This window comes from Brienomyrus brachyistius, unplaced genomic scaffold, assembly GCF_023856365.1.
Source record: "Brienomyrus brachyistius isolate T26 unplaced genomic scaffold, BBRACH_0.4 scaffold71, whole genome shotgun sequence".
Classification (NCBI taxonomy): domain Eukaryota; kingdom Metazoa; phylum Chordata; class Actinopteri; order Osteoglossiformes; family Mormyridae; genus Brienomyrus; species Brienomyrus brachyistius.
The window spans coordinates 371,027-395,141 of NW_026042346.1; the positions used below are offsets into that span (position 1 = coordinate 371,027).

General features: G+C 46.6%; 2 protein-coding genes across 7 annotated transcripts in view; one reads left to right on the forward strand and one right to left on the reverse strand.

Annotated features, from left to right (window-relative positions):
• Positions 1 to 2,088: 2,088 nt before the first annotated feature.
• plekhh2 (pleckstrin homology domain containing, family H (with MyTH4 domain) member 2) lies at positions 2,089 to 23,971 on the reverse strand. Of its 6 annotated transcripts, none has more exons than XM_049002705.1 (30): positions 23,848 to 23,971; positions 19,648 to 19,782; positions 13,842 to 13,904; positions 13,595 to 13,744; positions 13,318 to 13,401; positions 13,119 to 13,200; positions 12,493 to 12,675; positions 11,145 to 11,977; positions 10,941 to 11,016; positions 10,593 to 10,687; positions 10,365 to 10,509; positions 10,135 to 10,274; positions 9,582 to 9,692; positions 9,220 to 9,306; positions 8,962 to 9,120; positions 8,726 to 8,806; positions 8,452 to 8,631; positions 8,241 to 8,349; positions 7,353 to 7,465; positions 7,086 to 7,265; positions 6,901 to 6,998; positions 6,431 to 6,608; positions 5,546 to 5,701; positions 5,342 to 5,439; positions 5,095 to 5,236; positions 4,705 to 4,847; positions 4,332 to 4,461; positions 4,144 to 4,230; positions 3,634 to 3,783; positions 2,089 to 3,367 (listed from the first exon to the last, which is right to left on the reverse strand). In XM_049002705.1, the coding sequence occupies exons 2-30, from the start codon at positions 19,768 to 19,770 to the stop codon at positions 3,185 to 3,187; spliced, it is 4,359 nt and encodes a 1,452-aa protein (XP_048858662.1). In that variant the 5' UTR covers positions 19,771 to 19,782; positions 23,848 to 23,971; the 3' UTR covers positions 2,089 to 3,184. The 6 variants fall into 6 exon arrangements, with proteins under 6 accessions (XP_048858662.1, XP_048858665.1, XP_048858664.1 ...); XM_049002708.1 differs by lacking the exon at positions 23,848 to 23,971 and adding an exon at positions 22,919 to 23,075 and having other exon boundaries at positions 7,086 to 7,196; XM_049002707.1 differs by lacking the exon at positions 23,848 to 23,971 and adding an exon at positions 22,919 to 23,075 and having other exon boundaries at positions 4,144 to 4,206.
• Positions 23,405 to 24,115, forward strand: part of thada (THADA armadillo repeat containing) — a 51,732-nt gene continuing 51,021 nt past the window's right edge. The window contains exons 1-2 of the mRNA XM_049002702.1: positions 23,405 to 23,445; positions 23,941 to 24,037. Of these exons, the coding sequence (XP_048858659.1) occupies positions 23,965 to 24,037 (73 nt within the window). The 5' untranslated portion in view covers positions 23,405 to 23,445; positions 23,941 to 23,964. The remainder of the gene's footprint in view (positions 23,446 to 23,940; positions 24,038 to 24,115) is intronic.

Below are 24,115 nucleotides of genomic sequence, written 5' to 3' on the forward strand. Positions count from 1 at the left end.
CAGCAACAATACTCAGATAGGCTGTGGCATTCAATGATGCTCAATTAGTACTAAGGGGCCAATTGTGTGCCAAGAAAATATTCCTCACAGCATTACACCATCACCACCAGCCTGAATTGTTGACAAAAGGCAAGACAGAACCATACTTTCATGTTATTGATGCCACATTCTCACCCTGAATGTCACAGTAGACATTGAGACTCATATGGCCAGGCAATATTTTTCCAATCTTCTATTGCCACACCTTGTGTTTCTCATGCTGTGAAGTAAGGGATGACGTTCACCAAGGTGTCCCGTTAATGGACGAGGCACGGGCATAAGGAGTGGAGTGAGTTTTCTGCTGAGTTCATGGCTGTCCCAAATTATACAGTCAATAGCCATCAAACAGCCAATCAGAAAATAGCATTTTTACCTTCCACCTAAATTATAATATAAGTTACATTTGATCCCACTGCAAGCACGTTATTACATCGACTGGCACACACACGGAGTGCAGACAAGGTGGAAGTGAAAGAGCGAGATCCAAAGAATTCAGTAGGCAGGGCTTTTGAGTGTCACACATTGATTGTGAGACACATACTTAACAGAGATGGAATAATTATATTGAACAATGAGCTGAAATCAACAAACAGGACCCTGGCATAGATTCCAGTAGAAGGCAGAATGGAGTCCAATATTGACTGCATTCTCTGCAGACCTGTCTAACTGCAGCGGGTCTAACAGGGAGTCTGTGATATACAGGGAAATACATTCTTTGCATAAAGGAAAAATACATAAACGCAGGCATTAAATTCACTCATAAAAGACAAATTAATTCAATAAAACTATTACATGCAGTTTTTGTTTTTTTGTTTGTCTTTTGTTATCTATCAATATACAGCCATACACTGTCCATGCATATATTGCAGTATATTGTAAAATAAAAGCACTAGTTTCAATATATGGAAATTTATTATGTAAAGTATTGAATTACATTTTCCAATATATTGCCATATATTTTTGTTTCATAAGGGCAGTCTTTGTGTGTTGTAGTGGGTGTGTTTTCCTAGTGTGTGAAAATCCCACCCACTGTGGGTTTCAAAGCCCTGTTTTCTCATTTCGATTCTATTATGGTATTTGGAAGCTTAGTAACTGCTTAAATTTTATACAGCAGTCACAGCTGCCACCTCATGAGGCATGTAATGTTATTGATGTAATATTTTTACAAGCTTTCACTTCATTATAAATTGCATCGGAATAATGAAATCTATGTATACAGGAAGTCAATCTGCAAAAAATGTTCCTTTTCATTTTCAGGCATATCAGAGAAATATGAAGACAGTTATTTGACTTCAAACACCGATCAGCAGCATCAACATGAAGTGATTAAAGCTTGCTAGCTACCATTGGTTATTTATGATTTTGACTGGTATTGCTACTAGGGCTGGGTGAAATCTAAAAATACTATGTGCAATATTTTAATTTAAAAATATTGAGATGGACCACCCCCCCCCACACACACACACATGCATATAGTACCAAGCCAGGCACTTAATTTGTTTTTTAGCCGAAATAAAAACATGACAGCATGGAAAAAAAAACTATACGGAAAATCCACTAAACAGCTGGTGCTAATACTTGTAACGTTGTAACAAATTGCGTGTGATCATCAGTAAAATTTACTGGTTTGGGGGGGGGGGTGTCTCCTTAGTAAATTTGCCTGGGTGTGTTCTACCGACCACTGACAGTAGATGGCGTATTTAACAATCGGTAGGTCGAATTTAATTACAATTTAAAAATGGAAAATATGTTGCGGGCCATCTTATATCATCTGCTTCAGAAACTTATGGTAAGCCTTAGTTGCGTAGTACCATTATAACTAACATTTACATGCCCTATATGTGTCTTTTTTAACTGTAGGCCAGGAGGACACTGGCCTGAACCACAGCAAGCTGCCTTTGTGCCCCCTACTCTACAGAATGGCAAAGGGCTTTGCCCCCACCCCCCCCCCAAAAAAAAACCAGGATACATGATTACATCTTATGATTATCATTTTTAGCCTTTTGATTTCCCCATAACTTTTACGAAAAAGTTTAAGAAAAACTCAACAACTTTTCAAGTGTTTATTTAAATACTGTAATTCTGTGAGCGTAATAACTTGTGCATATATGCTTGGCATATCAAAATAAATATTAAAGCAGATAATTAAATCCTGATTTGTCCATTTCAACACTGTCACAAGTGTGAGCTCAGACCAGAAACAAATTCCACAAATGGGTACCATGCAACCTACACTGTCAGAAAAGAGTGCCGGTTTGTATCTTTGCTTTTCACTGGGTCTGTACCCTCAACGGTCTGCCAATTGTACCCTAGCTGTAGGTAAATGTACCTTCTAAGGTACAGCAATGGACACTCCAAAGTACAAACAACATTAATGACCCATAATGGCACAAAAATGTTCCTTATAGTCCATTTCTGTACCTTAAAAGGTACAATTACCTACATGGTACAGCTCCAGTGACAAGCAAAGGTACAAATTGGTATTCTATTTTCTGACCGCGTAGGGTGCCAGCTTACGTATCTGACAGCAGGTTTGCACAAGCGCAGACCACCTGGTTCATGTGGATGTTACCACGGTAACATTAATAACTGCACCGATGATATACATATCTGTGTATGACTTAATAAAAACATAATATAAACATAAAACACAAGCACAGTTCGCCCTGTTAAAACATTGAAACCTAATCTGGAATTCTGACAGCATTCCCAGTTTGGTTCCTTTGCGGTTCATTTGGACAAAGGCAATAGAAATTGCACAATACTGAATTTATGTTGCTTCATTCCCAGCATTGTCCCTCAGAAGTATTTCTGCAGACTTCCCATGTTTTTTGCCGTACAAAAGCTAACAGCTGAAGAAGCGCAAGGCAGTGAGTTTGACAGACCCACTCACACTGCCCACCACCTGTCCCGTTGGCTTTTGCTAGTTCTCGGGGGTGACAGCAACAGACTTGCCTTCCCAGCTGAACACAGAAGCAGCAGGAATGGCCGTACCTTTTGACAGTAAAAAGATTTGATCTCCTGAGTTCATTAAGGGAAGTAACTTGTCAGTGGCAGGTGCAGCCGAACATAGCCTTCTGTCACATGACAGTCATGTTGGCGTGGAAAACACGCTATTTGCTGCATCAGCCTCCTTCCCACATCCTCACAGCAGAGTCGGCACCATACTGGGCCTGCTGGGGGCTGGCGGCGACTTGCCGTCCAGCTCTTTCTTGAGGTCGGCTGGCTGAGCCAGCAGGAGGGCAGGTGCAGAGAGGTGGTGGGCAGCAGCCTTCTGCTGATGAGCACTGTTGATATAGCTGGCGATGAGTAGGGTCATCTCCAGGATCTGGGAAACACGAGACACAAACTGAACTGAAAAGGCAACTCCATAGGCAGTGTTGAGGTGGAAAGTTCAGGTCCAGAAAGTACAAATCCAGACCAAGCTTTTGTTTCAACCAACCAGTTGAGTATAAAGAGTCACAGTCACAGAGGACTCAACTGCCTTTCTAGACCTGAACTTTCCACTTCTGCTTATATACTACATAAAATTGATGAGGTTTGTCTGTGACCTGACGCTGGTGTGCATGCCAGTAGTGCCCCAGCTGGGCTAACCTTGGGCTTGGTCATGCCAAATAGGTGCTTCTCCGTGGGCTTGTCTTTCCCCGCACTGCTGCCGAGATTCTGCCCCACCACCAGCATGAAGTCATCACGGCAACCGCCGAAGGTCATCAAGTTCTTATATGGGTGTGACATGAGCAGCCTCTGAAAACAATTTGGCAAACAGAGCATTGAACCCCTTCTGGTCCATAATCTACTTATCTAGTACTTATCTATGACCCAAGATGGTCTTCTGTCATTTGTAATAGATTCTTGGTTCTTGTGTAGACATGAGGCATTGGAGACCTTGCAGGTGGCATAATTCATGTCTGGTATTTTTTCCACAGTCCATCAATAACAGCTTAAGAAAGCTTCTAACACACCAAGGGTGAAGGTTTGGTTTCAACACTGGTACGGACCAAATCAGCTCCGAACCCTCCGTCCCCTAAACTCAGGGTACTTCCATAATATCGGTAGGGAAATGTCTCTACCATTCATACCTAAATCTATGCCCTTGTAACTCACCATTGATTTATAATCCAGCACGCCGATGCCATCCTCGTGCACAGCCAGCCACACGGGGGCGCCCTGCTGCGGGGAGGGTGTGATGAGCTGTGAACATGCAAAGATCCAACATGATATGGTAGAAAGAGGTTCCTCCTGCTACTGCTCTATGCTCTCCACATCTCCACTGAGGGAGATGACACACCCACCTTAGCGGTGAACAATTTCGCTCCGAAGAAGGGCCACTTTCTGGCGACTGTCAGGTAGATACGGATGCAATCAGTGGAGCTCCGGCCTCTCAAGGACCCCCAACGTGCAGTGAGACGTTGCCTTAACTGCCTAGGTGTAGCAGTGGCGGATGAAGGTACAGCGGGAGGTAAAAATTGTGTTACGGTTGATGCTGTACAGCATGACTCACGGACAGTCGTACAGGGAACTGGGAGGGAATAAAAATGTGAACGGTCTGGCAAGGAGCTCAGAGAGACCAAGAACAAAAACGTTTGTGGGTCCTTGAGAGCTGGGTTGGGAAACAGTGCTGTATGTTGTATGTATACATTTTTCCTAAGTATGCTCCACCCTTACCTGAGATGGTCTTCTGTGCAGGCCTGCCGGTAGTGCTTGGGATAGAACCTTTCCATGGCTTGTTTCAGTGTCTGGCTAGACTTAGATTGAGGCGATCCTGAACCACCCAAGGAGAAGGGACGTTCAAAGTCGGCAAATTCCACCTAGACGTTAAGAAGACATGGGTCGCACACCTTATGGATCTTCCAAATACCTGGTGTCGCTAATGTTCTGCTTATCAGATACTGAAGACATTCCATAGAGTTCCAGAGTGAAGCTTGAGAAGCACTATGTTGGTGGTGCCAACCATGAACCATGACAAAGCGGTAGTTGCCTGGCATTAAGTGGGGTGGTTCAGTGTTTGTCTGGTGGTTAGGGAAGGGAGGGTCGGTGGGTGGAGCCTCTGCTCACCTGAGCCAGCAAAGCAGCCATTTCTAGGGCCAGCTCCTTGTTGATGGGGAAGCGCCCAACCACAATCTCCTCATTGGTCTGGAATGCCAGTAGCAGGCGTTCCCGTTCCGTTTCTCCTCTCACCGAGAGAGAACAGTACAGCCTGTGAGGGGTGGGGGTGACGGCAGAAGCAGAGGGAGGTCTTTGTAGGACACTGGGTCGAAGAACACATTCTGTTGCCACGTTCTGAGTAGCATCTGCACGATACCTGTTCTTATAGGTGAATCGGACTGTCCTGGTGCCTTCAGATTTACCCGTATGCTGTTCTTTAGAGGCCTGCTCCCATTTTGAGATGATGTCACAGATCTGAGATGGTTGTGGAAAGCAGGATCCAGGGCACATGTCAGAATAGTGGTAAAGTTATACGGCCATTCGGTCTGACTGTGTATATATAGAGGCACGCCCGGTAGACCTTAACGTTCCCCTGCAGACTGTGCTCCAGGTCCTGCCCAGAAGGGTCGTCTGTGTACAGCGCAAATCCCGAATGCACCATCTTCCTCATTCCCATTTCCTGGTTTAGCCGTCCCAGGAACTCTTCCACTGTGGTGGACGCATCGAAACCCACCACCTGCGGTGCCCCCAAAAAGCCCCCCCATTCCTGAATGCCAGTGGCCTATATGTCACTCATTGTCCCTGTCATTGCCGTGCCTGTAGTGTTTCAATAACCTGCTACCAATCAGAAACTGCTTGTTCATAGATACCTGGCAAGGAGTTTACGGTGTTGGGGAAGTTACTCACCATAGTAATCCATTATAGACAGAGGTGGAAGGTTCAGGTCCAGAAGGTAGAATTCCAGACTTTATTTCAACCAACAAGTTGAGTATAAAGAGTCTCAGTCACAGAATACTTAGCTGGTTGGCTGAAACAAAACCTTGGCCTGAACTTGTACTTTCTGGACCAGAACTTTCTACATCTGTCTGTAATAGATTCCTTTTGTGAGTAAATTCCCCAACACAGGGCATTTATATTTTGGGAGGGAGGCTTCAAGGTATTTTATTTTGATTTGAGTGGGAACCACAGTGGCACTTGTGGTTATAGAAACGTTTATCAATTCAGTATTTGTCTATTCATGAAAGTGGATCTCTAATAAATCGTATCCCAAGCCATTGAGGTTTTGGTCGAGTAAAAACGGTTGACTAATTATTTAATAATAGAAAACCCATATGGAATAGGGTTGGGAAATATGAAAAGGACTGAGGAATACGTGGGAATATCCTTGCTACACTAGAAGTTTGAAAATTCTCTGTAAAGGTAAAGCTGTCTGCTGTCATTGACTGGATGTGAATGGTATGGGTACCTGGTAGGTGTTATTAAGGAAATGCACTGGGACGCTGAAGGGCAGAGAGTGGTGGTACGGGTTCCTCAGCAGGATTGACAGGATCTCCATGCGAGAGGGGCGGGCCTCCCTTTCCCCTTTCTGCTGGCTGCGCTCTACCGACCGCTGACAGTAGATGGCGTACTTCCCAATTTCTGTCCTGAGGAAGAGTGTATAGCCACAAATTGTGATGGTGTACATCGCTGAGTGCATCTCAGGTTATCACTGGCTCCCAAAAAACACTGGTCAGGTCTCATGACCCCTTTCCAAATGTGGGTCCCCCATTGATAAAATTTATTGGAGTGGGGGCGTCCTGATTGAAAACATATAAAGATCTTGTTTTTCATATAGGAAATTCGTAAAATCATCATGACCCTTCCAAAATTGTATGGCGCCTACCCCGGGGGTTGCGCCCCACAGTTTGAGACCAACTGAGTTAGATGTCTCCTCACCTGGGCTCTCCATGCTTCTTGAGGTGTTCCTGCAGGAGCCAAAGGAAGGGATGCTGGGGAAGGAAAAGTCCCACACACAACGCCAAGAACTGCCAACCCTAGAGATCGATGCATAACAAAACTGTTATGACATACATATTTGGAGATATGAGCTTCAGGGCATCTTGCTTGAAGGCTCTTTGCACCTGTAAGGGTCCAGCCTGTCCCTGCGGTTGCCTCTTCCTGGTCTGCTTCACCAGCTGACAGAAGATCTCGTTCTGCAACTCCGGATGAGTCAAGCAGACCTGCAGCGCACTCTGAGCCAGTGATACGTGGTAGTCAATGGCTGGGGCGTCTATGGCCACATTGATAAACAACTGACATGTCTGTGTGGAAAAAGAAGATCAGGAGGAGCTTATGTACCTTGTATAAAGATCTGATTGCTTTTTAATTTGTCTATCAGTGATATTTACCTTGAAGAGTTTAATGGCCTCTGTTTGTAAGGCCTGAGATGGCAGAGTGGTTAGGGGAGAGCAGAGGCCCTCTTTGCTGAAGCAAAGCATTGGGTGTCTCCAGATGTGGGAACCTACAGCACCCTCAGGGTGAAAGGGAAGGACATATGTGAGAGAGAGGGAGTTAGAGCAGAAGTCATCCTTGGATGCCTCCAAGATGCCAGTTACTTACAGATATAACAGAACATGTGGACAAGCTCTGATTTGTGCTGAGCGAAAAATGTGGGTGGTGACAGCAGAGCACTGTGACAAAATTCCGAGACCTGAGTGGGACCCGAGACCTTGTCATGTCTCTATTCACAGACAAGCCCCCATGTCCATCAATCCATCCATCCATCATCCATTTTCCAAAGCGCTTATCCTATTGGGTCGCGGGGGGTCCGGAGCCTATCCCGGAAGCAATGGGCACGAGGCAGGGAACAACCCAGGATGGGGGGCCAGCCCATCGCAGGGCACACTCACCATTCACTCTCACACGCACTCCTATGGGCAATTTAGCAACTCCAATCAGTCTCAGCATGTTTTTGGACTGTGGCGGGAAACCAGAGTACCCGGAGGAAACCCCACAACGACATGGGGAGAACATGCAAACTCCATAGACATGTAACCCAGGCGGAGACTCGAATCTGGGACCCAGAGGTGTGAGGTAACAGTGCTAACCACTGCACCACCATGCGTGTTTAAGAAACTTGTGTAGTGCACCAAATATGACCTTCTCTGCTTGCTAGTTGTTCCTTACTATAGTCTGATATGGTTTAGTAAAATTCTTGATGTGGAAGTGTTTTAAATTGTCAGCTATGTATGACTTATAAAGATTTGTGTCTTAAGAAACCGGTAAGACCTGGTCACCTGGATCTCCCTCCACCTGAAGCAGTTTGCCCACCAGCTGCTCAAACTCAGTGCCCACCTGGCCCCCTGCGGTGCCTGCTGCCACGGATAGGTGGTACAGCCATGCTTCCTGTAAGAGAAGGGCGTACAGAGGATCAGGAGACATGAGGAGTGACCCACAGCAACTGGCGGGAAAAATACCCTCCCCCCTCGCGTGGACACTGCCTCTGACCTTCTCATGCTGGGAACCGATAAGCAGGTATGTGGGGCCTTGGTCTCGTGGATGAACGGCAACGGTGTAATGGGTCGACAGCAGGCTCCTCCCACTCGATTCATAGTCTTCGTCAGAATCACATGACCTGTCCACCTCCTCCACACGTCCCTCCCACAGCTTAATCTGTCCCAATGGGAACTGACAACAAGCACATGTGCATTTAGGGAAAGTATAGTGTAGGATAGAAATATGAGGTACTGAAGTTTTGAAACTCTCGATAAGAGTCATGTACCTTGTCATCCTGGCTGCGAAAATAGTAGAGTGTTTTCCCAATAAGTGAACACCACACCCTCTTGGAGTAACCATGTTTCACCTGAGAGTCGAGCAGCTACAGTTAGGGAGTTTGCACTTTGATATGATAGATCAGTTGAGAAAACTGTGCATTGACTTTTGCAGCCAATGAAACGTCTGTGCTTTTCTGTGGACTGTGCTGTTCCATCTGACAAGAAGAAGAAGAAGAAGCGTCACCTTGGTCAGCAGTCCCTTCATGCCGGGCCGAACCTCAGGTTGGGTAAAGAGTGGGCTGGCCACTTGGACCCGAAGGACGTTCTGTAAGACCCGTATCCACTCTTCCAGGAGGTTTGGGGAATCTGCTGTCAGGTAGTACACTCGCTTCTCCGTGACCAGCTAAAGTTGAAAACACTTGGACTTTAGAAATTATACGGGTGATACTCTATGATAGATGCACAGCAGGGGATCCACCTGGATGAAGATGTGGATCAATACCTGGAGCGTCTGCTTGTTGTCCCCGCGAACGATGCTGCTCGAGGCAGACAGTTCAATTTGACCCTGTGGGCGCCTAATGACGTCACTCTTTAAGGAAGACACCAAAACAGCTCATAGTATTAGTGGAAACGGTAATATAGTTGACCAAGACCTGTGTTCACAATCATAATTTACATTTCCCCATGCAGTGTGCAAGCTGTGTTGGTCTGTGATACTGTTTGCATTACATGCTTAACTGTTTTCACAACAAGGACAGCTGCGTCTGCTGACTAACATTAGTTCAGTAGGGTTATAAAATCAAGAAATTCTTGTGGGTATGTGTCTGACTGCCTGTAGAAGACCAGAGGTCTCTCCAAACTGACCGGGGACTTGTAATAGAGCAGCTCCCCGGCCTTCAGGACAAACCAGCGTCTCTTCCAGGTCTTCACCCTACCTCCCATCTTCAGGAGGTAGCCAGCCTTCTCTAGTGGTTCCTGAGAAACAGTAGACACAGCCAAAGGGTCACTCTTGAGAGTAGGACAGTCTGTTACAGAGCATGGACTCCTCAGGAAGTGTATGGGGAAAGGGGTCCTGTCCTGAGTTTGCTTAATTAGCTATACCAGTGTTTCCCAATCCAGTCCTCGGGGAGCCACAGCCAGTCCACATTTTTGCTCCCTCTAAGCTCCCTGTCACTCCAACCGGGAGCTGGGAAGGAGCAAAAATGTGAACTATCTGTGGGTCTCCAAGGACCGGAATGGGAAACACTGAGTTATACTGTAATGTTAACTGTTAGGATGAGGGGAGAACATGATTGTGTGTAAATGTTTTGTGTTCTGTGATTCCTGGGATAGGCACCAGACGGATGGTGACGCTTCACTGGATAAGCAGATAAAGCAGATAAAGGAGACAAAGAAGATGGATGGATGAATAACTCACACTACGGCTGTGGTCGCTAGAGGAGGAGCAGGTTTTGGGCAGCTTTTGCTCTGGTTCAGAGCACTCCGTGTCGGTGGCAGAGTAGGCGTCAGGGGGGATGGCATAGTCACTCTCAGATGTCATGGAAGACATGGAGACAGCTGAACACACCCAGGATCAGAGGACTTTGTCAGTTAGATGGACGGTTTCTTAGAACATGGCATGATTACATGACATGTGTCCATATGTACCTCTCTTGGGCGCTCGTGGGCTCCCTGGGCTGCTCCCTTTGCGTGAATCAGACCCGGAGGTACGTGAGCTGCAGAGTGAGCTCTCCTCCTCTTCGGAGCCCGAGGACTCATCCAAGAAAGGACTGCTGCTCAGCTGGGTGGCCTTCTGCATTGGGCACACACACCACAATCGCACATTGAGGTACTTGGCCAACAAGAAACACAGACCGCAAGAACAGAGTTCCTCACCCCCTTCAGTGTGGTGTAGACAGGCGTCGTCATGTTCCGATAGATGAGGGAGGTGTACAGGGCCGAGGCCGGGGGTGAGGACTGGGGGGTGGAGCCTTTACAGACATGAAATCATGGTTAGCCAGATATAGTGCCAAGCATTGTTACTATGTCCTGTTGAGGATAATTATAAATTGGAGACGTTTAGCCAGATTTAATAGGTCTATAAAAATGTAGGGTCCAGTTATATCCTTGGAAAAGCAAAACCAGCTTTCAGCAGCAGCAGGGCACAGTCCTGACACAGTAACGGGCCTCGCTCCGGACCCGATTCATGCGTCTTAAGTCAGAGAGAGAAAAACCCACACTCACTTTTATTGGCAAGTTCTGTGCATGAGCTCTCTGACAGTCGGATCCCAGATTTGGCAACCGCATAGATCCGGCTTTCCTACAGGGGACGGACAGCAGAGGACTGGAAGTGACAGCACATGGACGAACCTACATGCACATTCATTTGCGTAAATGCCTGTTACCCAACAGGAGCGCAGATGTACCATCCTCTGCTGGGTGACTCACCCAAGAAGGGAATCTGTGCAGAGGGGGAGTTGGAGGTTTACTTCCAGGCACAAATGCAGGTGAGATGGGAGATTCAATCTCTTCCCCGGCGGTACTGGAGGGTCCGTCCCGGGCCATCTCTACATCCTGCTCACAGTCCAGGTCGGTCTCCTGGGGCTGCAGCGGTCGGAGCACGCTGATGGCGTTACGTGTGCGGCCGTGCGGCGACTTGCTGCTCGGTGGAGGCTGGCTCAGGTGTTTCTTAGCGAGCGCTGCGCTGACGCTAAAGGCATCGGGGGTGCACAGCTTTAGCGGGGGCTTCTTTGTAGGCGAGGGCGGGGCCGAGGAGCCTGGGTCAGGGTGCTTTGCGGCATTAGTGAGAGCAAGGTTGGGGCTTGGGGTGTTAGTCTCGCTGGATGATGATGAGGAGTCGAGGCGCTGAGACTGAAACTGCTTACTCAGCTCCTCGGAGGAGCTGTTACATTCGGCTCGCTCCGTGCCCCATCCGCCTCTTGCCATTCCAGCCCCCGTGGAGACCTGGAAGCGGAACTCGAGGTTGTCGGAGCGCTGCAGGTCATCGTCGAAGAGCGAGCTGCTGTCATCGGATGCCGTGTGGTACGTCTCGCTTCCCGGTCGGCTGAAATTAACTCCCCTGACCTCCGACCCTGCCGTACCTCCTCTAGTCACCCCGCCGTCCTCAGGGCTCCCCTGCCTTAAAGGCTTCCCTTCACTCCCTTTCTTGGAGCTTGACATCTTGTCTGATCCTCCATCCGCCGTGTTTCCTTGGACTAACTTGTGACCTTTGGTATCATAGTCATTCCCTGGGGATGTCAGTGTCTGTTTGGTGTTTTTCTCTTTAAGGGGAGAAACAAAAGGACATAGTCATTCTACAGGTTAGTGGGTTTGCTTTTTGAGGACTAAAGGGCCTTAATATAGACATAGAATGTGCAGTAATGGTCAACAGTGGTGGATCCTGGCAAGGTCAAGGTGGGTAATTCTAGTATATCTTCTCTAGCTTCTTTTTTTTAAATATATTTTTAGTATTCATTTTTTCATGCTGTTTCACTATTTAAGGTCACACAGCTTTATTCACATTGCTTTTGCACTCATTGTTCTCTGAGAGGAACAGTTTAAGGCTCATGTATGCTCAGTGTTAAATACGGATAATGACGGAGCCTTCTGTCCACAGTCCGCAGTCGTTTTGTTCATATTTGTGCAGATGTTCTGTAAGATTACGAATATGGACAAAACGGAGCAGTACCACCAGAAATCATGTACCCAATAGCTCAGATGAGATGATTACATCTTTTAAAATGGGCGTATTTATTTTTGTATCTAAATGGAGCTTAAATGAGCCTTCAGAATCCACCTGAATGGGCACCATCCTCAGCATCTTTGCCGTCTTGCCGGGTGCTGAGGGTCCGCCGGCATGGTTCCGGGCCTGTGATGACCTGGGGGCTGTTGGCACGGACCTGGAAGCAGCCAAAGGTGAGGCTGCTGAGGCGCTGAGCTTCGCCAGGTTTGGGCTGGGTGGCTTTCTTCCGCTGCAAGGCTGGGGTGAAGAGCATCGCGGTCAGTGTGCCAGAACAGAGGTCTACAATAAAGGTTACGGTCCTATTTTCTACTGCATCTTTAGTGCAGTGGGGGGGTTTACTTATACAAAAATGGTCTGAGCACAGAATGAAAAATGATTGGTTCAGAGAGATAACCAATAAGATTGTCGAGGAGGTGGGTCCAAGCAACTACAAGAGGTGGGAATAAGACATCTGATTGGTTGGTCCCGCCTCCTCTACTGCTAGGTCCCGCCTCCTCTACTGCTAGGACCCATCTCCTCTGCAATCTGATTGGTTATCTCTCTGAACCGATCATTTTTTTGTTCTACGCTCAGAAAATTTTTCTGTAAGTAAAACTCCCATGACCATTTTGTACAGGCTTAGTTTACAATGACAAGGTACCGCTACTACGACTGTTCCCTTTAAGGGGGCGTGGCCTCACCCTGCACCTGCTTCTGCAGCTCAGCGATCTGGGTGAACTGTAGCTGGTTCGTCTCCCGTAGGGTCCCGTTCTCCACCTCCAGCTGTGGACGGACCATGCACCACTTTTAACGTCTATTAATCTGTGGCGTTTTGACCTAGAAAGTTACATGTTTCGGTGGTTACTGAAAAGCCCAGAATTGCATGCAGGAAGACTTTACCTCGTGCAGCTTCAGCATCACCCACTCCTTGATTTTGGCTGCTTTCTCTTCCACAACCTTGGCCTCCTGGAGTCTGATCTGCTTCTACAACAGGTGAGAAGGGACTTTTACTTTGTCATCGGTCCTACACCCTGCAGACTTATCATCCACACCCTCATGTATTAGGGGCAAAGGGTCAGATACCACAAAACAACTTTAATTGTTCCAGTATACGTATCCATCTGCGGAAAAAGGTGTTGGCTAACAAAATGGCGATAACGTCAGGTTTCGTTCCCACCTGCTCCTCCAGCTGCTGCTCCAGCAGGGCGATGATGTCGTCCTTCTCCTGCAGCAGCGACTGCAGGTCCTGGCAGCGGCGGAACAGGCGCGTTTCACACTCGCTGGTCTGCACGTCGGCAGCCTTCAGCTTCTCCTCCATCACCTGCACCTGGGGGGTTTTGGGGGGGGGGGGCACAGAACACATGTGAAAATCCCACGAGGCACAGGTGCCCCGTCCCATCGCCACAAGCACTGCTGATGCCTACCTGTTGGTTGGCTTTTTGGGCACGTCGCTCCGCCTCCAGTACCTGCCTCTCCAACTGCTGCATCTGTAAGAACCCCCTCCCCCCCAGCGAGGATGACAATGAGGAAGGTCACATCACACCATCTTACCTACTAGACTTCTGTCTTTCCTATGGCTTCAAACATTCAGCATCAAAACAGTAATTAGGCTTCCTTATGTAAATACGTGAGTATTTACTCACTCTCACCCATTGTCTCATTTTGCCTTAATGACCTACACTAACCCTACAAGCATATCTCCATGTTCTACATGGGGGGTGGTTTGATAGTCTGGCTTTTTGAGGACTGAGGTCCCTTAACATAGAAAGAGAACATCTGTTGTCACATTCATTTAATGTTAATTCAGAATGTTTAATAGTTTTGCTGCCACAGGCAAACATCTTACAATAATGATACTTCATTGATCCTGGTGGTGAAACTCTTTTCACCTACTTCGTCTTTCATACCTCCAGGAGCACCCATGGAGTTGGGGTTTAAGGGCCTTACTCAAGGGTCCACATATGTGGGGTTATCATATTTGGTGAGATGAGGGGAGTGTCCAGGGGTCATAATATTAATGAGTTTCCATGTTCACTAACAACTGAGGTAGCACATCTCTCATGAATAGTAATGAGCTTCTATGTTCACTGGCCAATCAGGTAGCACTTCTGAATATCAACACATTTCCGGTAACATCCTATAATACGAATATTCACGTCTGGAGAAACTCAGATGTACAGTAATCTTTAACAGTTAACAATCTACACAACTGACACAATATATGTATATACAAGTTACAAAACGCCAAGCTTGTTAAATTTCAAACAAATGGCGCGATTCACTGTTCACACGAAAAGAAATATGCAGTGTCAAAGTGCCAGTGGTTTCCAGAAGCTGACATCACTTGTGAGCAGTGTGTCAGGAAGGGATGTGCACAAGTACATGTGTGCACAACATTGGGGTCACACAGGTTGCAGCGTTAAGCACGGACAATCCGTAGATTTTTTTAAAAATTGCCTGGACAGGGGCCCAAAAAGGGGACATCCCAGATGTATGGGAAGCCAGACTTGAACCAGTGACTGTCCAACCACACAGCCACATGGTGGGGTTGAAAAAGGTTTGTATTTGTTGTGGGTGTTTTCAGGTTTGCATCTAAATATGTAAAAATCAAGGTTAGTTTAGGATGTGACTAGAATTTCAAAAGTAAACAGATGCTGCTAAGATCCAGATGTTGGCATTGCGAAATAGCAGAGTAACACTGAAGATGTGGGAGGCCACTGTTATGCTGAAAGCCAGAACCAGGCCACCATATTTTTTATAGGGGCATAGATGGCATTTCTGGGGTAAGGATGTGAACATGGGCTTTACTTGCATTCCAGTCTGGTCACCATCTGCCTGCTCTGTAAATCTTGCTAAGGTAGCAAAAAATGTCATTGTTAAATTACATAGAGCAGAGTTTCCCAAACCGGTCTGTCGGAACCCACAGTTGGTCCATGTTTTTGCTACCTCTGAGCTCTCTGCTAGACAGTCCACATTTTTGTTCCCTCCCAGCTCCCTGTAGGGAGCAAAAACATGAACTATCAGTGGGTCCAAGAGGACCGCATTGGGAAACACTGACATGGAGGGTATCATTATTCCTGGAGGTCAGAGTTCATGGCCATGTGAACGGTGCATCGTAGATGAGCTAGCTTGGTGTTTCTGAAACACGCACACGGAGTGCACATGCCTATGGGCTTCCATGCAGGAGAGAAGAGGCCAACTTAGGAACTACATTCCCCACAAATTCCTGGATTTTAAAGAAGCAGGTGTTCAGAAGGTATTTTTATGGGCAGCTTGTTGGCAAAGTTTTCTGAAACTTTTTTGGGAAGTAAGGTGGTAAGATTTCGGAATAATGGTTGAGGGAAGGGAGGCTGGTAGGATCTGAGAAGTGGAAACGGGAGGGGCAGGGACAGCAAGAAGCTATGTGACCAATCAGCATCCAGCAGAACACTATGTATGACGACAAACACATTACAGCCCATGGACTATGCATTTATCTCATCTACATTATTTATCAGACAATCATCTCCTATCTGCACTCAATCACTAAGGGACCTCTATCTGTCCAGGGTTGGCTTACAGAGCCATCATCCTTTATGGAGGGGGCATCAGTGAGGGAGTACACAACTTCATTAATGCCCAACACAAAAGCCCACTGTCAGATAGAGGAAGACGAGACAAGGAACTTCAAGTTGACGTTAATAGCAGCATTACTCCGTGCAAGTGTGTTTACATCTGAACCATATGTACAGAGTGTAAGGTCCAGAAGTTCCAAACTGACTTTCGTCAGTCCTTCGTAGGCATTTTAACCAAAGCAGCAGTGAAGGGTCTTTATTAAGAAGGCTAATGAGCTGAATAGCCAGGCTGAGAGCCATGCAGGCACAGGGTGGGTCTGGCGCTGAAGCGTGGACGGGCTGCACTGCAGAATGGAGAAGCTGGGAAGATAAACCTGGCTATAAATAGAGGAGAGAACGTCCCTCCATCCTCACTGCGAAGTATGCCAGCTGGACCCACGAAAACCTACAAAGCCTGCCTCTGTTTCAAGGAGGGGCCAGAGCTGCCTGGACATACAAGCGAGTACTTTGTGTGTTTACCTCCAGGACCTGAAAGGTATTTCCTGCTTTCACTAAATCTCTCCCCAAACGCATAACGGACAGACCCCAGAACGTGGCTCGGTGAAAGGCCTGCGGGGCAGGGGTTCGGCTGCTTGAACTCCAGGTGAAAACATAACTACTGTAGTTGGAATTCCGGCTCTTTGGCCATCAGAGAAGCAGATCTGGTGGAACTGTTTAACGCTACTGAGCGCGAGCACTGACGTGGCCAGGCACGTAACAAGATGTGCTCTCCAGACCCATATCCAGCAAGCTTTAGTGCCAGATCCACTGCAGTAAGGCCTTCGTATGCAGTCCCTTGGGCAATGAGACTCTGTAATTACCCAGTTCTTCCGAGCCTATTGCTATATCTGTGCCACTGGAAAGCAGTGCCTTGTTATTTGTCCCTTTCACTAGTGGACTCCAGTTGCCAGATTGTATGTGTAGGCGGGTAGATGTGCACAGCAGTAGTGAGAACTTATAACACTTCAGAGATTTGCATCCAGGTGTGAGGGCCCTTTTCCCAGACTGCTGCCTGACAGTCAACCCGATCTCACAACGGCTCATATGAAAGTCTTCGCCTCCCTTAACTCCAAGGCACCCCTTCCCAACCTCCTTTCCATTCCTGGCATTCCTGCCCCGCCCTTGGCCTAACCAGCATCCTGCCCGCACCCCCCTCTCACACCCAGAGCACAAAGCCACTCTGTGGTCTGCGTGGTTTGGCCGCCCATCAAAGGCTGGCTGCTGACCTCAAGCACACGGCTCCAAAGGTGCCCCCCCCCCCCCCAAAAAAAAACCCACTCATCCTTTACACAAACAGGCTGCAGTGACAGTGCTGCACCACGCTCAGCAAAGCTACAGGATCCCCCCCCCCAGGAACAGCGGAGCTGTAAGCTGACCCCCTGCTGACCACGCGGAATAGGAATACTGCAGAGCCCAGAACCTGATCATCACGTACTGAGCATCCTCGGCGTCTCCTCCCTGTTTGATACTCTGGGGCACGTCTCCGTTAAGTTTGTGTAGCTCGATTGAATGCGAGTTTAGACTGCCACATGAGCCGGGACCAAATGTTTGCCAGTGCAACCGATAGGGGGCAGCGAGATCATCAATGACAGGAACACGAGGCACCATAAAAGCTGGAGAGCAGACCTTTGCTAACATGCGTGCTCCATCAGGCATTGCCTCAGTCACCCTCACACAGAACAGCCCCATGTCCTTGTAAACCATGTAAAACAAGCGAGCCCTAAAATAAAATCTGTTCAGTCCAACTCTGAGGGAAAACACGTAGCATTTTTGAGGTCGGTATAACGATCACAGCTCCCAGAGAAATCTGCACATCCACGAGAGCCTCGACAGCACCTCATCTAAGCCGGAAAATGGAAAGCAGATCTGCTCCATAGTAGGATCCATCACACGCCAAAGAAACAGTGCAGTAACTGGTTAAAAAATCAAGTCTATTTTCAATGACAAACAGATTCTGGCTGTAGTGCAATTTGTATGTCTGACAGCACTAAATCATAGTAACTGGTAGAAAGAAAGCTGACAGATAAAAACAGTCCCTTTCCTTCCTTATGGGGGTGGAACATTTGTCATGTTATGCGGAGGAATAAACTGTGGTTCTGTTTGACTTATTTCTGGGAGGAAAGCATCAGTTGCTTCCATTTTTCAACCTTTCCACAGCCATTCCAGGACTTCTGTTCAGCAGCTAGCACTGTTTTTGTAGCTCCTAGGCTAAATCTACGTTCGTTTTGGTCACATACGTGGACAGCTTAGGGGACTCGGGAATCTCCCGGGACTCCATGCAGTTATGTGGAGATCTGAGGGGGGCAGAGGTTCTAGGGGGCCAGTGTGGGCCCTTCCTCATCTCCAGTCTTTTTCGCAGCAGCATGCAACTGAAATGTGGAACCAATCAGAGAGTGTGAGGCAGGAAGAGACAAGGAACGTTAAATCGTAGCAGATTTCTTGACTCGAATGCAGCAGCAGCCCTTTGAACTGGGTGGGTGGGTGGAGCTGTGGAAGGCGGGTACGGAATAGGACCGCTGTCTCTGTCTCTGAGGGCATCACAACCCTGAAGGACCCCACACCACTGCCCCCTAATATTTACAGGGTCAACAGGACATTAGTATAAGAATTAATGTGGCTGTTTGGGTTTAAGGAGCCCCACACCTGGGTATGTTAGATTGGTCGGCCCCCCAGGAACTGACTGACTGCCGCTCTGGCAGTGAACAGGAACCTTCCGGAAGATACCATTGCCTGGCCGCGGGGGGTGGAAAAAAGAGACGTACAAAGATGTGAAAATAAATAACACACTGCCCCTTTGTGTGAGGGGCTGAGGAAGTGCTGTGATTTAGTGCGAGGGATGATGGGAGATAGTTCTACGGACTGGCAAATTCCCCCCCCCAGAGATAAAATGCTCACCGGCTGCCCTCGAATGCATGGCCTAAGCTTTCCAAGGGCTGGGATTCATGTCTGACCGGTCTTTGCGAATCTGTGGGGCTTCTGCTCTTCCAGAAACAGGGGGAAAAAAAGGACACGACGAAGTGGGGGAGGGTAAGGAAAAGTCGTGACCCACATTCCCCCCGCACCACCAGAAATGGAGAGCAGTAGGAGAGGGTCGGCTGCCCTCGCTCGTTCCTCTGCTCGCTCGCTTCCTGAGTGCCGCACTTACTGTTTACAAACCCAGACCGGAGTCCCCAGGGCAGCCAGGCTATTACAGGAACCCTCGCTCGCCACTCTCCTTTCGTCTATTCCCTCGCTTTGTCTCTTTTGCTTTCGTCTTAGGATTTCAGGACTCAGGGTCGACCGAGCTGCCGCCGTCTCCTCACAAACACAGAACCGACTCTACTCACAGTGAGCCAGACGACAAGAGCTGCCTCAGACAAACAGTGGCTGGGAAGCCTTGCAATGGTGTTTATGTATTATTGTTTAAGAATACTTCCGTAAAAATACCAATGCACTTCTAAAAATTTCTTTATGTCGAGTGGTGGGAACCAATCAGAGTGAAGCACTTGAAAAAAATACACATGAATCTAGTATTTCATTTCATAATGGAGGAATGAAAAATCAATCTTACTAAGCTCTGCTTGTTAAATATGTGAGAACTGGGTATGGATCCACACTCTGTACCGGGGTCTCATTACGTCAGGATGAGGGTACCGACCTTTTCCGCCAGGAGCTCCCGTATCCTGCTAGCCTGCACCCGGAACTTGAGCAGCTGCGTCTCCAGAGCGATGCACCTCTCCTTCCAGTCGGCCTGGGCCCTGTGCCCCTCGCACTCGGCCATGCTGCCCCTCCCCTGTGACGGTACAGTGAACGCTGGCTGTGAGCACGCCTGGTCCAAGCGGCTTCTTTCTCCTCAAATGAAGGCCTTTGACATGGCCCGCTTGCATCCACAAAGAGGTTCTAGGCAGATCGATGCCATGAGCTCAGTTTCACAAAGTAGGCAAGACAATATAATGGAGAAGCTGACCGTCATCTGTTTCCTTTTCTGGATTTTTTTAACTTGAAATGAGCTCTGCCAGTTATTTCAATTACCACCATCAGGACAACATTACAGAGTGCCTCTGGCCAGGGAGGAAAGTAATTCATTCCCTCGGCCATTAGTATCTTAAATGCGTCAGGATAAGTATTCTTATTGGCTTTGTGAGTTTTATTGGTCGTTTTCCTTATTTGTTATCTGATGTTGTAATATATGTGCTTCGCATGTGAGGAATTTCTGTTGCTTTGTAATAGTTGTCTTGACTTGATTAACTTTGTTATTTTATATAGATACCTAATTATAGTCTCAGTGTTTCCCCTACCATTATATTAGGGGGCCGCCCCGCCTAATATAATCCACATGGCACAGGTGAGTGTGCTCCTACCGGCGGACAGAGACGTGTGTCGGAAAATGCGTCGTGTCAACCACCTGAAAAGCAGACAAAAATATCTGCGTTCTTTAAAAGCTCCCAGGATGGATAATTGTCATAAAGAGAAATGTTCTGAAGTTTAGTTCAGTTGTTATATTGACTGCTGTCATTAAAAGAAACACATGAACACCATGAATCCTGTCGGTGTCCGTCTGTCACCCCCCCCCCCTCCCCAAAGCTGTAAACATAACAAAAACACTGAATCTAGTTCATTTGAAATGTGTTAGTAAAAAGGTCCATCTATCCATCTTATGTGCATGTTTGTTCTGTTTAAGGTCAACCTTCACCCAGGATGGGGCGCCAACTCATCACAGGCACACACACATCCACACCTATGGACAATTTGGTAACTCCACCTTTATAGGCTGTGGGTGGGTGGGGTGAACTCCATGATAACATGGGGAGAACATAGAAACTCCACACACATAGAGCCACTGCACCACTGTGCCGCTCTAGCATAAAAGTATAAACATTTCTAAAACTTTTTTTAGTTTGTCTAATTAAGGACGTTTTTTATTATTGATCCTAACTGATGGTTTTCCTATTTTGCTCCCGAAAGCCATTCATTTACCCAAAATTGTGTGGAGACGACAGGAAGAGACAAAGGACAGCATGATGAGAGCTGATGGTCAGGCAGAGAAAACAGTGGGAGGAATCGTATAGGTCGAGAGCAGCGTTTCTCATTCAGTCCTTGCAGACCCCCAGATGGTCCACGATTTTGCTCCCTCCAAACTCCATGGACTGTCTGGCAGAGAGCTTGGGGGGGGGGGGAGCAAAAACATGGACAAACTGTGAGCCCCTGAGGACTGGATTGGGATACAGCTCTCTCCCAGACACTCCACATTTTTGCTTTCTACCTGGAGCTGGGGGCCCTCAAGGATCAGGCTGAGAAACACTGAGATAGAGGACAAGGAGAAATGGAGTCTTTTATGCTGCAACAACCTTTCATCACAGCCTTCTACATAAAAGACCAAATATCTAGAGTGTAATTAAATATATTCCTATAACAGTTTTTGTAGTATTTAAATAGAAGTGAAAACTAGAATGTCTGCATAAATCTCTTGTGTGACAGCGATGAAATGTGCCTAAATGATGCCATGAATTAGTGCTGCAGTGAAGCTCAGCCGTTTCCTTACAGTAGAATCGTAAAATCGGCTGGTCATTGTTATATTTTGGAAGCTGGTCATATACTGATCTTCCCTCCCAGAATCCTTTGCGGGTGGACCCCTGCATGATAGCTCTCCACTGTCACTTCATGCTAAAGCTATGTCACTGTTCTCTCACTCTCTCATTCTCCTGGAGGCCAGAGGCAAGTGCAGATCTTCCAGAAGGAACCGGCAGGATGACAAGAGTTGCCAACTCCTTAAATGCTCGGGCCGACAAACCAACTCTCTCTGTGTTCTTTGAGCTGGGAACCGCCGCTGTTCTTAAAATAGCACATCTCCGGTTCCCCCTCCTCCACCCGGCAAGAGAACCATGGCACCCATCACCTCCCATCCCTCCCTCCATCTTTCCTTTGCTGCGTGTGCGGAGGGAGTCATACTACAACTTCAAAGCCATGTGGCTGCACTTGTATCTTAGTCTGCTTCCTGTGAGAATAGTCAGATCTCCTGACACCCACCCAAGCTAGAAGAGATGTTCAACATCCACAATATGGCAGATCACACCGCCATTTTTACAGACAATAACAATACAGAAAGCTTGTATATATACTACTTTTGTAAAAGAAAAGAAATCTAGTTACGATGCAGTAGAAAATGCTGTAACTTCATAGAACTTACAGATAACTAGACATCTAATGTACGTAACCTAGAGTAAGTAATAGATCGGTTTAGTTTTACATACTAGTATGGCTGTTATTCAAAACATATATCACATAACAATACACTACAGGGGATTCAGCTGTATACCGATGCGAAGCAAAAAATCCACTAAACAAAATGAATAATTTGGTTAAATTTATAGTACCACATGGAGCATATTATGGTAGCTACTGTAAGGCAAATAAAAATAGCCAAACACGTTTAAATAAGAGGAACGGTACGTTAACTGTGAACGATTTAAACTGCAGATTAACAAATTATATTAATTAAACAACGTCTAACTGGTTTTATTTGAAATACTTTTAATGTATTTCATAAGCGCATAAAGTGAAAATACCTATCTGACCTATAACTGTATGACAGTATAATTATTTAAGAAAAAATAGTTTTTCTTTAGTAGAAGACTAGTTATATATTGTCTATATAATTTTCGCATCGACGTAACAAAGTAAATGATTTTCAAACATGAACTGCAGCAATGGATGGACGGACTTTCCCACCGTGTGCCCCCCCCAAAAAAATACAAAAGTTTTTATAAGTCTCTACGACTTGTTTTTGGATTGAGTACTGGTTGAAGACAATTACTTACGGTCAATAATACACATCGTAGTGCAGATTAAAAGAACATATGTTAATTTCTTCCTAATTAAACGAAAAAACAAGTTAATCGAAAAAATAATAAAATAAAAAAAAATCTTACCCAGCAAACGGCAGAGAAAATGACTGGAAGTCAGAACGGAGCCTATTCCGTGTCAGCAATTCCCTCCATGTTTCCGTTTTATTAATTCATTGCAGAATCAATATATTTTTGTGAGACTTTTCCCGAAATTTTCTGATTTCTAGCATATACCCAAGTTAGTTATGGGGGCGTGGAAACAAACTGAGTAGGCGTGGCTAGACAGTGGCCCGCCCTCTCACGGGGGGGCGGGAAGAACCACATAACCATGTTGATTTGTCTACGGAAAAGGCCAACGTTGATAGACATCTCCTTTCACGAATAGAAAGGCCTGAACGGTGGGCGGACAGCCCTACTACCCAATAAGAACGTTTTAAGGCGGATTCTAGTAGTATCCGGAATTGACGTTCCACACGTGTATTTTAAGGGGGAACAGCAAAAATTATGATCCGCGGTTAACTTACTTAATTGTGCCTATTTGCAATATTAACGTGAATAGAAAGTGTCGTCTCCGGTGCGCACTTGCTTCGATTGAAATTGTCTTAAATTAGGTGAGTCCACATGTCAAACCTACATTTTTGAATTGTTTTCCCACTCAGATTTTGCCGGTTTGTGAGCTAACATGCTATACCTGTGTAACACCTCACGAATAATTTCGTTATCCTTCTTGTAACCAAAGGGAAGTGAAATAGTCTTTTTGAAAAGAGTAAAAATTGCGATAATTTCAAATTTTGTAACCACGTGATCCGCATTTTTTCCTGCTGCTAAATGCATGTCATGTTGATTTATCCAGTCTGTGAATGTGTAGAATGGTTATTCCACAGCGTTTTATTCCCATGCAGAACCGTAGCATTTCAAACGACATAAACGTGGAACGCGAAGCAGGTTTTGCAGTATAGCTGCCGTAATTGCTGTATAATGACATGAGTGGCGCAAGCTTTATTTGTCATTACCCAGTTGCAGTTTTGGCGATAGTTGTTGTCTTCTTAACTACGATCACCGATGGTTACTCAGCTGTGATTTTCTTCTGACTTCACTCACGGCAGTACACCGATTATTTTGGCCCAACCATGGTAGTGAGGAAGAAGGTTTCGAAGGTGGAAGCCGTTTCCTTGGATTATGCTAACCTGGAAGTCCTAAAGGGTAAGCTGTGCCGCTAACTGTCATTCACGGAGGCTTGGGTCGTGTGGCACGGTTGTTTTGATTTGTTGACCGGATGTC